Source organism: Nymphaea colorata, chromosome 8 (assembly GCF_008831285.2).
Source record: "Nymphaea colorata isolate Beijing-Zhang1983 chromosome 8, ASM883128v2, whole genome shotgun sequence".
NCBI classification, from domain to species: Eukaryota; Viridiplantae; Streptophyta; class Magnoliopsida; order Nymphaeales; family Nymphaeaceae; genus Nymphaea; species Nymphaea colorata.
The window spans coordinates 13,193,742-13,212,090 of record NC_045145.1 but is presented as its reverse complement, the minus strand read 5'-3'; the positions used below and the strand labels follow the sequence as shown (position 1 = coordinate 13,212,090).

At 37.3% G+C, this 18,349-nt stretch overlaps 1 protein-coding gene across 1 annotated transcript; it reads right to left on the bottom strand.

Moving 5' to 3' along the window:
• Positions 1–252: 252 nt before the first annotated feature.
• Positions 253–14,579, bottom strand: LOC116259261 (uncharacterized). Its single transcript, XM_031636984.2, has 23 exons — positions 14,171–14,579; positions 13,972–14,047; positions 12,990–13,640; positions 11,194–11,444; positions 10,791–10,868; positions 10,475–10,609; positions 9,495–9,613; positions 8,761–9,063; positions 8,599–8,686; positions 8,357–8,462; positions 8,169–8,279; positions 7,315–7,478; positions 7,025–7,142; positions 6,648–6,872; positions 6,355–6,545; positions 4,419–4,586; positions 4,205–4,310; positions 2,982–3,119; positions 2,728–2,892; positions 2,257–2,457; positions 1,092–1,286; positions 942–1,013; positions 253–751 (listed from the first exon to the last, which is right to left on the bottom strand). The coding sequence occupies exons 2-23, from the start codon at positions 14,017–14,019 to the stop codon at positions 596–598; spliced, it is 3,789 nt and encodes a 1,262-aa protein (XP_031492844.1). The 5' UTR covers positions 14,020–14,047; positions 14,171–14,579; the 3' UTR covers positions 253–595.
• Between the last annotated feature and the right edge of the window lie 3,770 nt (positions 14,580–18,349).

The window sequence follows — 18,349 nt, the reverse complement described above, 5'->3', positions numbered from 1 at the left end:
CAAAATTTTGCGTGTGAAGAAGTTGCCGTCAAGGTTTGAGTAGGTCGAATAATTTTACTCGGTTCAGTGCATATGACGCTCCAACAACGTCTACTGAAAGGAGAGGGATTCGCCATTTACTGAAGGCAAAAAATTCTTATATTTCACAAAGGTCAATCGTAATGGAACCCTTGAAGTGTTCTTTCAAATCGAATCATAATCCTGTGACTCAGAGACCTAGAGCTCCGCCATGCACATAAGTGCTAATAAACATACATATAAAATAGTTGCTTTTATTGAAACAATGGACACAACAAAAATATGCAGCTTTTTTTCGTAACGGATACACAAGTTCAGTTTCTCTTTTTGTCGGTCAAGTTTTCCTGCTTATTGGCAATCGTGTTTGCCTTCAACTTACTAAACCTCTACCTGTGCAGAAATGCTGCAGCAACCGTAACATTGTAATAATAGTATTCTACACGGTCAATGGGTCAAGGAGGACCAAACAATTGGAGAGATTTCTTTCATGTAGGGCTTCAGTAAATTATCATAAATCAAACTTTCAGCCAAAAGCTGACGCTCTCCCCCTCAGCCTGAACATATATACAAGAAGGATTTAGTAGTAGAAGTAATTTGAGTCCTTATGGTTCGGTGCATCTTTACAGAGTATCGATCTCACTTCCATGACAGATCTAGGTGGTTCTAGGTCTTTTTCTTGCATAGCATTACCCTGCAATCTCTGCATCTGAGAAGCAAAAGTATCATCCAGAATCTGCATGCAGGATCAGACACAGTAAGATACCAGACAGACTACTCATCCAACAAACACATGAGAATCAATGAAAGATACCAACAGCCATACATCACTTCCTTGGAACAGCCCCAGTGCTAGAATCTATGTTCATTAAGAACACGAGGCCAAAAAAATGTCTCAAGACAAGAAATTAAGTAGCAATACTCACAGCAACGGTAACCCGTGAAGCCTTATACCATGACCTGTTCTCTTTTCTGTTTTCAAGAAAGCTAAGCACATCCTGTAATGTGAAAGAAATAAAAAAAAAAATCTCCTGGAGAACATATAATGTTTCTGAAATATTATAGCCGAAACATACCTGCCCCATTCTGTCCCAGTAACCACGGCATATTGCCAAGAAGACATGGCTCTCAAAGACACCATGAAGGTGGTCAATAGTGTCTACTAGTTGAGCTTTAAGAGGCTGCATTCTCTCTCTGATCTCAGATTCTCCCACCGCTTCCTTGGTATCTTGTATAATTTTTTTCAGTTTTGTTGCACTTTGAACTCGAGTCTGCAAATAGGTAAATATGACCAGAAAACATCTTGTAAAGTTTTAGTTAATTATTGTGGCATGCAGGACATTGAAAATCAGTAAAAGTGAAACAAATTTCAGTAAAAACCAGTGTTGTACATATCGTACAATATGGATACGTATCATCTCTTTTTATTTTACGATATGGTACACCACCCATATCACAAATACATAGTGTATTGTATATGTATCGTATGATACAAATTCCAGTATCATATGATGCAGATCAAAATTATGAAAACTTTAATTTCGTTGCATGGAATCAGCAATACTTTTTTTTGTTGATTTTTCCTATTTTTTCTGATTATTTTCATTTAAAGAATGTGACCTCGAGCTGTCAATGGCTCAATTTGACTTTTAAAAGTTTCGGAGAAGATAACATGTATCACCCAATCTATAGGATTGAGCAATGCATAATGGGTCTCATATTTCATGAGTTTTACTAGTCATATGCAATCAGTGAGCATGTATGGAGTAACTAGTAGCCACTACACAGTTTATGTGCCAAGCAACTCTAAGCACCTACAAAGTAGTGTAAAATGTAACATGCTTTAAACTTAATATAAACATTATTGGCTATGTTGGTTTTAATAAATGATTAAATTATAGAATAAACGTGGACTATAAGTTTCTTTTTGGCAATATATGAATGGTTATTTGAATTCTTTAAAAGATAGTAAATGGGTATCAAAATAAATAAGTTTCATGCATGACTTGTACTCCTTGAGGTCTTGAAATAACTGAATGGTCATAAAAAACCATGAAAGCTCTAATTTTCTTGCATGGGATGAGTCACAAATTTTTTAATTGATTTTTCTCTATTTTCTGATTTCTTTGAATTAAAAGATAATTTTACGATACAATGCGATACTTTACAACACAACATATCTATTAGGCTGACCGATACAGGCTACGGGACACTTTTTACAACATTGGTAAAAAACCTTACATTGTCACAGAGTTTCTCCACAACTGCTTGAAGGTAATTGCGGAACTTTGACCTCAGCATCACTGTGATTTCACTAAGCCGTTCACCAGCAGATACGCTTCCACCATCAGGAATGCAGGCAACCCAAGATTTTAATTGTGCTTCAATCTTGGGCTGCAGAACATCAAGCCATCTTTTTATAGTGTTCAGGAAAATTGCGAGCTGTAGGGCACAGAAGTTACCAACTGTCAAATTAAATAAAAGAGCAGGAAAAGCTGTATGGAGGGTAAAGTGATTCAGAAAAAGTAGTTGGACATCCTCCTGAGGACCAACCACTTTCCAGAAGATTTGAGTTAGGCTGTAAAAGATTCACCCATGTTTGTTTCAGGATGTACAAGCAGGTGAAATTCACCCATCCAGTTCATCCTGAAATTCCTTTTCAGAGCAACCGAAAGTCCCCCCTAAAGAACCAGGATAAAGAAAGGAACTCACCTCTTCTGGAACAGAGTAAGGAGATAGAGAGTGTCGCTTTGCAAGCTTCTGAACATATTTGAGTCCAAACTTTTTTGGAGTCAGACTCTCCTTTAGTGGCGCTAAGACATCTGCATACTGTTTTTCTAATGCTTCTATAAGCGACTTCTCCACATCAGCAATAGCCTTGTGAAATCAGATAACTATTGAGTGAGTTCAACCTAACAAATAAACTGGTTCAAATACAATTTTTTAATATAATACATGAGTCTCACATTTTCAAGAACAAATGTATATTCTGGCCAACGGCAAATAATAATCTCATATTCATTCAGTGTCTCCTTTAGACGATCATACATCTCATCCACAAAAGGAGTAGTCAGGTGCTGGGTCTTCACCCCAGACCATTTTACCTGAGTAAAAAAAATTTATGTAAGTTCAGTTAGAAACTAACACAGAATTAAGTTTTATAGCACCAACTAAAGGAGGTCTAAATAATGGAGCTTAAAAATCACCCTTTCTTTTCAACCATAGCTCAATGTGCTTTTTTCTCTCCTTTTTATAAAATTGCAGAGAGAGTCGCATCCATTCATTCATACTATCTATCACACCTAGTATTGCCACCTACATGCTGCAATTTCTTTTATTAGCAGAATGCAAGGATGGTATCTAACTTTAGGCCTACTACTATTGATCCACATAGTGCAGAAAATCATTTTTATATGATTTCACATCCAAACTAGAAACTGAAAAAAAAAAGTTGATGTAATGCCCCCCATGTCCCGTACAAAAGGTTATTGGAATCTTCGCGGGTCTATAAGAGGTTGGCTAAATTATTTGTTCTTCTTCTTCCTAGCGCCTTTTGGGGCTGGAATCAAAACTACCAAGAGGCAATTGAGATTCACCAAGCTAGGAGTCTGAGATCAGTGTGGGAGTAGACCAGAGTTACAGTTGGTATTAGAGTCAAGTTCAATACTTGGACTTAGGGTCCTACAGGTGCTAAGGTATGTGCCTTAAGGGGGATAAATTATAATACCCCATAGTAAGAAAGTTTAGTCTCGTATAGAAGATTCTTGAAAATTTTTGAGTCTTTGTAAATGGTTTCTAAATGACTTGTTGTCCTAGTTCTTAGCCATTGTTAAGAAATGACTTGTTGTCCTAGTTCCTAGCCCTTTTAAGACAGAAATTGAAACTGCCAAGGGCCTAGTTGGGATCCACCAAGCTAGGAGTCCGAGTTTAGTGTGGTAGTGAGCTGGGTTGTTATATCAATAACTAAATCACATCATAGTTGGGCAATCCACAATCCATGCCAAACCATTGATCTAGACGTTTTTATCAGCAATTTGCTATTACCAGTCTTTTCTATACGTATAATATCAATCGTATATATGTGCATGTGGTGTGAGAGTGAGGGGGAGAGAGAGAGAGAGAGACTTGACGATTTCCCAAAGAAAAAATGAAAAGTTTTTGCAGAGAAAAAAATGAAAACAATTCTTGCCTTATCAAGCTTGCATGTTTCGAGAAGTACATGCCGCTTGTCTTCTATCCACAGGACAATGTACAAGTGAAATAACTCTTTTGCATCAACACCACCTTTGATAGGACTGGCAGATCAGAAAGAAAGCAGAAAGATCACAAATAGATAACATTTGTATGTTTGCGTAAATTGTTACCAGTCAGCAGTGTTTTAGTTAAGCTGAAGAAACTGTTACCTGATATTCCAGTTGGAAAGATCCCTCTGAAAGTCTGCAGTTGCAATCACAAGATCTGTGACATATGGCGAAGGCCCCGATGGAGGACATGCAACTAAGAATGCACGCAATCTACTACAAAGTTCCACACTGTATATTGATGCAGAGATGTTTGGAAGGTCTACAAAGCTATAAACAGCAGACAAGTCCAATTGTAAGTTGTAACCAATAAATAAATAAGTAAAATTTCAAACAAGCGTCAATACAATGGGTGGAAACCATGCAGAAATTTTTCAGAAAAGAAATGCATGTTATTACAAATAGGCTCGCTACTCAAGAAAATTTAGACAAGTTGATGGCATAAGAATGTCAGTCAGCTAGTCAACTAAATTGATGATTCAAGATGCAAAACTGACCATGTTTGTTTGAGAGAAAACCAAATGATAACAAGCTGAGGAGATTTTTGGATTCAGAAGCATCTTCAGGACCTATTCTGACAAGGAACAATAAGCCAACACTTGGGCGACCCTAGAACTTAGTAGAAACTGCATCAGTATCTTAGTTGTCAAAATCAGAAGTCGGACTCAGGTTGGTCAAAGTAATAAAGAACTAGTTAGGACTTGTCGGTTCGAGCGTTGCCTAAAATGATATTAATAAGAAGGCACATAGACACAAGAATTGATGTGAAAAAACAAATAGAAGGCATAAACGTTATTATGAAATATGAATCACATCAACCACACAATTCACTTATTACATATAGCACTATTCGATGTTAAATCGAAATTTAACTATTTACCATCAAGGTTCCTCAGAGGTCACATATAAAATCACTAGTCTAACAAAAATAAGAAAGAAATATATATATATATATATATATATATATATATATATATATATATATATATATATATATATATATATATATACAAACTACAAGCATACATATACACAAAACATAGAATAGAATATGCAATTAGCAATATAAGCTTGCTGTGTGTGTGTGTGTGTGTGTGTGTATAGATAGATAGATAGAGAGAGAGAGAGAGAGAGTGTGTAATTTAAAATAGTGGCTGGATGCAGATCAAAGGAAAGCTAATTAAAAAACAAAGGCTGAAAGCAGGGTAAAGGAGAGCTATTAAAAGGAAATTTAAACTTAGTAATCAGTAAAATTTTACATTGGATGGTTCTACAAGTTTTTTCTCGAAAACCCTACTCTGAGAACCAGTTAGTCAATGACCAAGCCAGTTGACAGGTTCTCGTTGTGGGCCCAACTGACTAATACCTAGGGACTAGTCAGTTGACTAGTGCTTAGGCGACTAGTTAGATCTATCAGTCCTGAGGTTGACGACTAAGATCAGTAATAATCTTTGCTTAGAACAAAACTATGAAAGCAAACATTGGTTCAGAGAAAGTTTTGGTTGCAACTTAGTTTTTCCCCATGTCACAGTGGTACGTGGGCATTGTACCAGTCTGGCGGTATGCCAATACTGGCACGGTGGTATGGAAGTGGTACGTTTGGATCCGTTTCCAGTCAGAACTGATCCAAACTCATTTTTCCTTACATTTTAACCATATTTTTGTTAGTTTATTTATGTTTTATGAGATTATACGTAGAAGTTATAAAAGAAATTGTTAAAAATTGTCTTAATAATGTGTTGTATATATATATATATATATATATATATATACACACACACACACACACACACTCTTTTTTTTCTGTACCTTTGTACCAAAATTTTCTAAAATTGCTGTACCTGTACCTATGTGACATAGGTTTTTCCACTTCCAGAAAAAACCATGTTAATTTGGCAAGGCAATTAAATCACTATCATCAGCTTAAGTAAAAAAAAAAGTAGCTTGCATTTGTTCAAACAATCACAATATATCTAGATGAGCTAAAAAACAAGTCAAACAAAAGGCCAATCAGTGAACAACATATAAAGAGAGCTACCTGGGAAGAACATGCTGATTATGGATCTCGATGTCTGTGAAAATTTCATTCCTAATATTCATACAAAGTGCTTTCATTTTGGAATACGCTGTGGAAAGGGCCACAACATCCGTCAAAGTTCCTTCAGTATTGCTTGCCACATATTCGTCTGTGTCTGCCATGTGCCTTCTTGATCTTTTCTTGGTGGCAACCTTTAAATAGACAAACAGACAAACACATCGTAAGCACTTAAAATTCTGTCTTTTCTTTCCCAATGAAACACTTATAAATCAGAAAGAGAGATTTGCTAGTACCTGGAAATGACTACAAAATGCCAACTGTGTTTCTGGTAATAGTATATCATGAAGAAGCGTGTACAGCTTCACAGCAGGAACCAAGGCTGGTGCCGGTGCACCAGCAGGTGGCCTTATGACATCCAGTAAACCAGATGTTGATGATTCATCCAATGATTTGTAGTTCTCAAAAAGAAGTGCTAGGATCTGCTCAATTTGCTCTTCAGTCTCCCCCAGGATGCGCTTCTGGTCCAGATAACATTTATGTTACCATACTATTATGTGCTTAAAGTTCCCCTAGTTCAGTGCCAACGAGAGAAAGATAAAAGAAAATGACATTCAACGTCTTAAGATCAACTGTGACAGGTGGAAGCCACAAGCACAATGCTTCAACCCACCTCTTGACGGCTTAGTTTGTTCTCATTGCGACTTTTCACGACAGGCAGCAGTAGATCATGTACTAAAACCAAGCAATCTTCAGTTGGTGTAGCAACATCCATAACATAAGAAAGATACCTAAAGTACATGGGTTATGGAGTTAGCACTGGATCACTAGAATAAAATATTCATAAAAGAATAGTTGGAGCAATCATCCTTAGAAATAAAAACAGGAAAAATCATATTTTCCACTTAATATGCTAGTACAGTCAGCTACCGAAGTTTGTACTGAAAATTAAACTAATGCCACCTTAATCTGCAGTAAGCATCTGAAACTCCATAATAAGATGCAAACTCTAACAGAAGCCACTTCCATGACCCGTTCAGTAGCAAATTCCTTTGTCGGAAATGTTGAATCTTCATAGCAACTTCCAAAACCAAGTCATATGCCACAGTTTCCGCAACAGGACCACACTGGAACACAAAAACACATAAGATTTATTTAGTTAGAACACTCAAGCACGTGTGTACATATACATTGCATGAATGTCCTTGTATTCAAACCAAAGAGGATATGCAGTAATAAGACACATGAGATGACTCCATGGGAAATAGTAGTTCTACTTCTAGAACTTTTAGATTGCAAAATAGCAGCTGCAAATTTAGTCTCTCTTTCATAAGGATGCCAAACAGCATTTTACAGCTCATATTAGCTGATACAAAAACGCCACATAGAAGGCTACCATGGAGATTGATTCATGTAACACATGTTTACAGGAACATAAGAAAAGAAGCTGTACCACATGGATAGAGCTCATTACTGCTTAAATTCAAGACCAGCTTTCCTTCCAACTGTGCAACTCAATCCAATATATAGCCAAATTTTGTGTAAAGTTACTGAAGAATCCAGACCCTTGAGACATAAATGTCACACAAAATAAAATGCTAGCAATGACACACAACATTAACTTGCTTCAAACTATGAAACAAAAAACTACTGAACTTGTTTGCCCGAAAATATTGTACAAGTTGACCAGCAGTCCTCAAATTGGTCAACAGAAGAAATAACATAACCTTAATTTAAGACTTTCAGGACTTGACCACAATGTTAAAAGAACACCAGCTTCAACACAGTTTAATAGGCATTATTAAGTAAATGTGTACCTTTAAAGAACTATTTTCATCTGTAGTTGTATAGTTTATGTATAGCTGCAATCTGCCTACAAGTTCATGCTCAGGTTCATGATAAATTGACCACCAACGAAGTTTGTCATTCTGAAATAACCAGATATGAACATCAGCATGCAAGAACCATCTCAATCTTATAGAATGAGGAAAAGATAATGCCCCACCGGATTTTCGATAATGGTTGCCAATTGAGCAAGGACACGCCCATGGAGAATACCCTTAGAATCCCAAACTTCAACAATGAGATCATCACCTGGACTGTCTGGAAAGCTGGATACACAATACAGTGGTTTACTAACATCATAAGTAAAAGAAAACATTTTCTGCACTAAGAATATAAGTGATCCCAGATGCAACTTTGAGCTAGAGAGTATGAAAAAAACATCCATAGAGATCAAAGTTATACAAGACATGTTTCTCATTGGATCCAGGTTGCATCCGCACAGTTTCATCTTCAGTTGAACTTTTTAGTCTAAGTGAACAGGAGTATGATTCTGCACGAACATGGAACTGATAATGTCAGAGAGTGGCAAAAAGACAAGAACAAGATGGTTCATAAATCAAGTACCTTGCACTAAATCATATGATGAATTGCTACGGAGAGTTGTCACACCAACTTTCAGAAGTGAAGAAACCTGTTTGATATACTGTGTACTAGCTTGCATATATGCCAAACTGTTGCGAGAGAAGCTTGCATTGGCAGAAATACGTGGCAAAACACGAACTTTGCTCAGTGCTTCCCATCCAGCTGAAAAGGTTGATCGTAAGTTGGAAACACGAGAACGTAGTGCCTGCAAGTTTACAGCAGAAGGTTTCATAGAAGAAAAACTGCAGCCTGTTGTCACGTCAAGCACCATCTTCACTCTGCGTACTGTAAAACAATCCAATCCAGAACCAAGTAAGAGGAACTTTACCCAAAAAAGAAAAAGAAAAAAGAAAAGGACCAAGCACTAAAAGAGAATGCCAGCATAAAGAAACGAAACAAAATAAAACAAGAAAGAAACTGGAAAACTTCTTTAAGATGCATCAACTTTTATGGTCTGATTAGAACTTCTGGCTAGGGAAATAATAGCAATAAATATCCAGAGTTCTCCATCAAGCATCTTAAAATGATATACAAAAATTCAAGAATTTAATGCATGGGTCGTTAAATTAAGGTTCAAAATTTTCTCTTGCCCTAAATATTCAAATTTCTCCAAGAATTTTCACTTCCCTAGAAACTCTTTCAGATAAAGCAGTAAGTACCAATGACCAAAAGCACCAATTAGTTAGTTAGCCTTACAAACAGATCTAGAGAACTACCTTGCACCTTCATTTTTCCAATGGTTTTTTTTGGCTTTGGAGCAGCTACTTCAGGTCCAATATCAGCAGAACGTTTTGCCAGAAGCTCCTCTTCTGATTGTAGAAGAATCTGCTGTAGCCTACATATATAAAAGCAAAATGCACTATTACGAGCATCAAACAGAATATACAACTGAAAGTTAAATTGGTACATATTTGACATTTAAAAGTTAAAACAAAGTGCAAGACTATGCATATCCAACAATCTGCAATTTTCAAATAGAAAAATGAATACAAAAAAGTCCTTTTGTAAACTAGAGAAACATGAATAATCTTATACATTTTCCCAGAGCACAACTAACTAAAGACAGAATAGCCTCTAAGTGTCAAAGGATAGCAATTCATAAACATCTCAGCTCATAATTCAGCTTAGGTGCAATTGCAAGCAGAGAGTTGGGTTCACAGGATTTAGAAGCACCATCTTAGACTCCAAATTGGAGAAAAAGCTTTGACACACACACACACAGATTTTGTAGGGTAACTAGGTAAATTCCTGTAAGAGATGCCATGTCATATATAGACCAAAAGCAACAAAAATAGTGTTGCCGCATCAACCATTATACACAGATTACCAATGTTCATGATGTAAACTCAGCCATACCAACATTAAAGTAGACATTTTGACTGTATCCACTTGAACGGAATCTTTTAAAAGAATCTTGTAAATGGATCGTGTCACAAAGATGAATAACAGCAAAACTAATAACTAGATCTGTGAGGGTGAATGTTTTAGAAAATAGAGTAAGTCAGTAAACACTTCCAAAGAAAAAACCTAGGATGCCATCACAATGTCTATAAATAATAAAATTGTCTACAGTGAACACCTGCAGATAGCGAAAGAACCTACACCATGTTGAAAAAATTCAGGCAAGTCAATGCCCATTTCTAGAAGGATAAAATCCTGCAAATAGAAATTAGATGATAAGTCAATTCCAACTCACCCAAATGCATTTCTCAGTACGGAACATTCATTCTCCAAAAAGAAGGGTGCCTCCAGGCAACCTCGAGCCCATGAATGTAGGCACAGCCGCACACAGGCATCATATGCAATAATGGCTTGCCATGGTCCCTGACCACTGAGTTTAAAAGAAATTAAACAAGAACATTCAAATTTGTTAACAATGTTGATATATTTAGCAGTCATGTAACTAAATGTTCACAAAATGTGATGTCATTTTTGCTATCGAAGTTCTTAAAGACCAATAGTAAAAATTAGCACATAAATCAGATTTCAGAAACAGATTTGCATTACACTACCTGACATGGAAAGTAGGAACGCGAGCAGGAACTGTGCCCAAGGGTGAAACCCCAACATCAGCACCAACAGAACCAGTCCTACAATAAATAGGTGGATATACACGTAGTGAAATTAATCAGAATTTAGTAAAAAGAATCGCTAAAGTCGAAAAAACATGCCACACCACAATTTTCGCACATGGAAAGAAAAGGCAGATCTGCTAAACCATGGGTACCAGAACGCAGTACCTAATAGTTTTGTTAGGCAAGGTGCTTTCCTGCTTCTCAAATATATACACGTAGTGAAATTAATCAGAATTTAGTAAAAAGAATCGCTAAAGTCGAAAAAACATGCCACACCACAATTTTCGCACATGGAAAGAAAAGGCAGATCTGCTAAACCATGGGTACCAGAACGCAGTACCTAATAGTTTTGTTAGGCAAGGTGCTTTCCTGCTTCTCAAATTTACCAATCCCATTACCCACACCTTTTTCAGGGATTGGTTGTGTGGTTCCTGGGATCCGTTCAGCTGCTACAGTTCTTGGCATTGCCGAAGCCCTAGATGTTGAACTTTGATCAACCGCATGGTTGGTTTCTTTCTCTAATCCACAAAATGGTGGTGCAGTTGGGAGATCAACATCCCGTTGTCTTCCAGTTTGCAATCCTCTAGGGATCTGCAAGAGAAAAGGTTCAACAACAGACCAAGAAGACAGGCGAAAAACAAAAATTGCTGTTCATATTTTAGAATAAAGTTCCATCAGTTATTTGCTAATCATTCTAAGCAATTTTAAATTTCTAGAATAGAATCAATAGACTTTGTCTTTGACAAGGGATAAGGATGAAAAGAACCTAGTGAGTACTCCAATAACGCCACTACCAAACATTCATGACCATTGACCAATACTGATTATCTTACAAGAAAATTTTGTCAAAAGGATGATCCATGTTTTCCCTGAAATCTTCCTGGTGCATACCACTCCAACAACTAAAAGAGATTAAGAGTTAAAGACTGCCTCCAATTTGCCAGCCAACTATACTACCAAGCATTCCAGTTAAAAGTTAAAAGACACCACCAACTAAAATAAACATGGCATCAAGGGCCAATCTTTTTAAATCTCAAAAGATAAAAACTGCCTTCAATCTGCCTTTTAATTTTGAAACCATAAATAGTTTATATTACCATTACAAACTGATTGGCTAGCACAGCTTTGAATCATTTCAGTAGGAAAACTTCAAAGACAATCTTTTTCTTTTGGTCTATCTACAATGATATGAAACAGAAAAACCTAATGGCTTCTAAGTCCAATAAGTAAAAGTAACACGTGATAAATGTGTAAATGAGGAGACCGCTCTTCATCACAAGGGAGAGGGAGGGAACCCAACACTTCTATATCTCCTAAGCGTCATGCATCAGAATAAAAATAAATGGGTGAATAGAGCAAAAAGATGGAATAGGAGTGCTATTTGAGTCTTTATATATTAGAAATCTCAAATTATTTGTAGACACCCTAGATTCTGCCTTTTACAGCAATTTACTTTTAGGAACTAACTTAATTATCATCAATGGAAAAAGCAAGTGACTGACATCACTAAATAAACTAGATGAGAAAAAGTCAATCGGGTAATATTGAGCCATAATGGTCAAAGCAAATTAAGCCTCAGAGTTCATCCGATTGCTGGAAGAGGGTGCACTGTTCCATTCCAAGCAGTCGATGGAAAGTGATGGAACATTTGCAACACCCATAAGTGTTTGCCAAGAACACTCTTGAGTGTTCTTGACATCCCCTATTTGTTAGGGGTTGTAAACAAGCAAAGGCTTTTCTATTCCTACACAAAATTACACTCAGTCAAGATTTAATCTAGTCCGATTTGCTAAGGAAATTAACATGGTTGACTATAGTCAATACAAACTTGACAATGTCAATGAGGCCATGTTAGGAGCAGTATCCTTCTGATGCCGAGACAACAGTGGAAGCATGAGTGTCTATGTGACATAAATTGTCGAAGAGCCCACTGGGAAATTTGCGCTGCTAGAATCTAATGCTTTTTCTGCTCATACCTAAATCCAACAGAGACTTTCCCTTTCTAGTGTATCAAGTACCACCATAGCCAACTCAAAAACATGAAGAATATCACATCAACCATCAGTTAGAACATGCTGCAAAGTAGGTCAGGCCATAAAATATCAACTACAAGGATGAGCAAATTGTGCAGCAAACCTTGTCAGTGCCCTCAAGATCTGTCTGCGATAGAGTGCTAGAAGATAAATAACTTTCCACAACATATCTTTTTCCATTGTTTATTCTGTGTTTGCTGTCTGTAGTTCTCGTACACTCAGAACTTCCAGCAGAATCAGACGATTCATCTTCAGTATATTCGTTCTGCTGATTTTCATATCTAGCTACCCTTGTCCCAGGCCGCTCTGCTGGATGAGCTGGACTTGAGTGCACATTGGTTCTAGAACAATGCCTGGCCATTGTCTCCAGGGACGAACTGACGTCAGAATAAGTATTGTCATCAGAATTGCTCTGCTGTCTTAAATTGGTAGTATTTCTGGAATCCATGCCTTTAGGCATTATGTTCAGTGCAGATCCTCTGTTATGCTTCTGATACCATTGTACCTCATCTTGTGGAGAAGAATCTAATGAATACCTTCCACCATAAACATCTTCCTCTGAGTCCGATGTTGCTTCTGTCTCTGAGCCAAAGCCACTGTCCTCAACGTCCCCATGGGGCAAGTGAACACTTCTCAGCTTTGTGGGAGGAAGTCCGAAGCTCCCAACCCCCTTTCTATTGGTGTGTGCTGGATCATATCTTGACCTCTGGTTAAAGGAGGATTGAAGTTCCACATTGCGCTTTATGCCGGAACCCTATAACAATCTCGTTGAGAAATCAAGGAACAATGATGAGTAGACAAGCAAACCAAACAAGTCAAATATGACTACGCGGAAGACTGGTTCCGCAGAGTGCAAGGATTTCGTTCTTTCAAGATCCCCTTCCAATCTCAGAGAATGTAGGGCACACAAAGGAAATGCAGGTGTCGAAACACTAGCATGTAAATTGAAGAGCAAAGATACATATATACTATATATGTGGTTGGAGAAGATAAATAAATGTTAAAATCAAATGGTCCAAGGGGTGGCGCTGGAGGAGAAAAATCGAGTGTAACACAAGAAATGAAACAAAATGAGGAAAACTGACCTCTCGAACCCACTTGACCGCGTTAGGATCGAGACCGTCTGTGAACATCTTCTCTTGTCGTCAAACACGCCTTCACCTGAATCATCAACCGCCCCACAAAGTTATCAGCCACAATGGAGGAACCCGAATTTTCCGAATAGCAGAGAGAAACTAAAGCAAGAAAAAAGGATAAAAACTAATAACTGAAAAAAATTCTTACATAATAAGGAAACCTCAGATCTCTGCTAAGTTCAACTAGGGGCGAAAGAAAGATCGGTCATCTCAGACGAAGGCTTCGGCACATTTTCCTTGCGTTTGACGCCGATTTGCCTTCCGCGACGAAGAAAACAACAATGCTAGTGACCACAACAAAGGAAACGAAACGAAAAGGCCAGAAAACAATGTTCGCAAAACTCTTTGCTTCTCCTTTGTTCCGCCACTCGAGTTAAAAGTTTTCGGTGAGGACAGCGATCCTGTTCCTCCTAGATCTCCCTCTCTCTCTCTCTCTCTCGCGGCCTCAATGAAATCCTCTCCTGGCTCCTTTCGCTCCTTTGGTGCACTCCAGTGGCCGTTCCCTCTTCCCCCCTATTTTTTCAATTTCAGTTTCAAAAAATAAAGAAAATGACAGCGTAAAATGAAAAGAAGAAAGCATTCACATGTTTATTAATTGAATTGAAAATAAACGAATGACTAGGATACTGGACGGGTTAGCTTTTCTACGCGAGAAACCGCCACAAGATTGAAGTTACGAAAGTATCCCTGGAGCCACACGAGATTGCCGAAATGGATATGGGATGCTGCTTGCTCTTTTTGAATTTTGAGCTGCTAGCCTAACAACGGCCGGTGTCTTACCATATGGGACCTAAGTCATTGAAAGCATTTTTTTTTATTCCTCGGATAAGGGATGATGTAGTTTGGATGTACTTTAGAGTGTATTACAAATAAGTAAACTTTCAAGTGCGTTTTTAAAGTAAAATTTTGGAAAAAAGTAGCATTTACCAAGAAAGTTATTCATTTTCTATCTCCAAAAATATGTAAAAAATTTTCTTTCCATAAAAAAATTGATCTCTTCACCAAGAAGTAAACAATAAAATAAAATAAACTTTCTCCCGTTCAATAAATGTTTCTTAAAGTTTAATTTGAAAAACAATCACCGTTTGGGCATTTTTGTTTTGCGTGGCAATTTTTTCAGGCAAGAAAAAAAGACTTCGAAGCAAAATGCAAACAAATCCCTTTTTTGGGCGATCAATTAGAGTATTAATAACTTTATTTTCCTCTTTTTGTCAAATCCTTTATTTTCAAAGCCGCCTTCAATTCAACTGGTTAAGCCGAGCGAGCACTCTCGGTAGACGACTAAAGTACACAAAAGGCAGGATTTTGGGTATATTCTTCATGTCCTAGGTGGTCACCTCTGCCTACCTCACGCTCTACAGCTTGAGAAAAATGTGAAGAAAGATAAAGATGTTGATGAGGCCCTTATTTTTCTTTTCCTTTTTTTTTTTTTTATATGAACCTTCGCCGCAGGTTGATATCGAAACAGTATTTCCAGCATTAAGCTTCGAAAAGAGGAAAGGCTGAGATGCTTAGTGACTGACTAACTGGTGAGTCAAAAAACGGCCATATGTTGGGGGGGGGGGGGGAAAGAGGCAAGAGGGATACGCAGAGTGCAAATGGATCAGGACGAAGACCCAAAGCTGTAGAGCGTGAGTTCGAATTCAATTGAATCACTTTGGGGTTTAATATAATCGCTGTCCTTTTTTTGGCTCGTGGCAGGTTTTCTGAAAAACTGCAAAGGGGTGCCATCGTAAATTTTGGACATCTTAAGGCTTTTTAATTTGCCCTACTGAAAGAGCCATGATCTTCCACAGCTGCGCCAGCCCCCACTGGAGAGAGAGAGGGTTTCCACTGCAATAAATCCACGTTAGTTAGCGGCAACGCCATATGGTGGCGTGCATGAGTCATGGACCAACAGTAGTGGCCCTAGTGGGCCCTTGCCTTGGCAGGCGAGGAGTCGCCTCCGCTGCATTTGCGGCCTCCACCGAATTTGAGTCCTTTTCAAATTTTAGATATTAATATATAAAAGTTTTCAAGCTTATCTTGTGACCTTGTCATTGTTAATCAAGGTGGAGTAAAAATACTGCTCATATGCTCCTGAGCATACCAACAAGCAATGTCAATACTAAAGTAGTTATCCCTCCCCTCTTTGCCCATAATTGGTTTACCCTTACGGTTTGCTCAGCCACTTTGGTATTTGGGAAAATGCTATTGGCATAACTTCCAAACACCCTTCGTTACAATAAGAGACCTAGCACAACTTTTATGTCTACATTCCCGGTGTTTCAGGAGATTGAGTTTTACAAGCCACTCCATTTATTTATACACGAGATGTGGACCCTATTACCAATATGTATATTTGTTTTTATGCCCAAATATTACATATGTATGTGTGTTAGATAACAATTTTATGCAATAATACATAGATACGAGATAACAACTATATGTGAGATAACAAATATGTGTGAGATAATGACAAATGTACGAGATAACAAAAGATTTATGAGAAAAGCAAATAACAGACAGATGTGTGAAATAACATTAAACATAAATATGAGTAATGTTTATGAGATAATAAAATATTTATGAGAATAATAAGATAATGTTATAAGCAAGACAAAAAAAAAATTACGGCTTAAAGGAGTATATTGATTATAAGGATATGCATATATGGACTAACAAGTTTTACCTTTATGAAATACATCAATCTTTTTTTTTTGCAGTTTCATTTTTTGCCCATACAAATTTTCTTTTTGTATTAATTATGGTTATTTTTGTCATTATTAAAATGACACATGAAAATTCATACATGAAGGCGACATATATAACCAACTTCAGGTTTCAGATGTATTAAATGCATGGGTGTACCAAAGCAGTCCTTCAATGCTTTGAAGGTTCTTACTTATATTGTTTTTTAACATCTACCACTTTCATTAATTGCTGTTATTTTTAGTTTAATTATCCTTGATAAAGGTGCAAGGAAAAATTAGTTCTCGTATTGATCGGATGGGTTTTATCTCTTGCGAGTTTTGTATAGACAAATTAAGGCAAGTACAAGCAATATACTTTTATCATTTTCAAATGGTCTATATGTAAGATTGTTTTTTTTTTTTTCACATAAACACAATTCTATCGAGTTCGAGAGATGAAAAGCTGAAATTAAGCCTAAACCTACCCAGGGTGGACCGCAAACATGGACCCATTGTGAGCAATATATCCCTACCATTGTCTTGCAACTTTAAGTTTGTCCCATAGTTGGTCGAGAGAAAGTCCAAAAGATGAATATTATGATTTTTGGAAATGTGTTCGGTAGCCATGTTTTGAGATATAAAGTTAATATAAGATCCCATTTATGTAGGACCCATAATCTAAGCAAAGACCAATTTACAAAAGAGAGGATTTGAGAATTTGAAGTTGGATGGTAGGGGGTTTTAAATCCACAGATTTTGGATTCTTAATTTTCGAATTTCAAATCTAAACCTATCAAAACACTAAGGTTAAGAAAGAAACTTTCCAAGTCAGTTTCAATGTGACTGTCCATTTTAACCCCCCACCCTGCCCCCAAGGAGGTAAAAGTGCAAAAAAATTCCGCATGACAAAATTGCCCTTAACAAAATGAAGAATAGACAAAAATGAAAGGCGTTGTGCTTCCTTAATACCGACAAAGCCTGCCCGGTCATCCTCACACGTTCCTTATTAAGAGCAAAAATGAAAGGCATGGTGCTCACGTCATACCGAAGTAGGTTCGATTAACATCGGATCCACTTGATCACCTTCGCACTACAAACTGGCATTTGGAAGCGCCGATCACCAAGGGTACCTGCATGGTCATCCTCTCGTCCTTTCTAACAGCATGTCAGCAATCACCATGCCACGATTAAATTAATTTAAGTACTGGCATAACAATGCCTTACTGCTTACGAAACCACCCCAAGAGGCATGATTCGGTCACAGCGGCTTTTATGTTCTTTCCAAGAGACTTTTACACCAGAAAGAGAAGGAACACAAAAGGGTGACCGAGCTACAATTTCAAATTTGTTTGACAAAGAGTCAAATATGATTTTCTAAAATTTGTATATGAGTTAAATTAAATTTCTTTAAATTACAGATATTTTTTATACTTTGAAAATTTGAAGAGGGAGGGTTGGCCCTTCTACCAGCCCTACCTTTCACACTTGCTTCCAGGATAAGACTTAAGCCCCTCCTCTATCCTATCCGCTTGTGTGTGTGCGTGTGTACTTTCATTTTTCACAAATTCTGAGTTATTTGTAAGAATGTGGTAAACAAGCTTGCAGGAGAAAATGAGGTAATTCAGTTTCATAGTACAAAAGTTTGATCGGCAGTT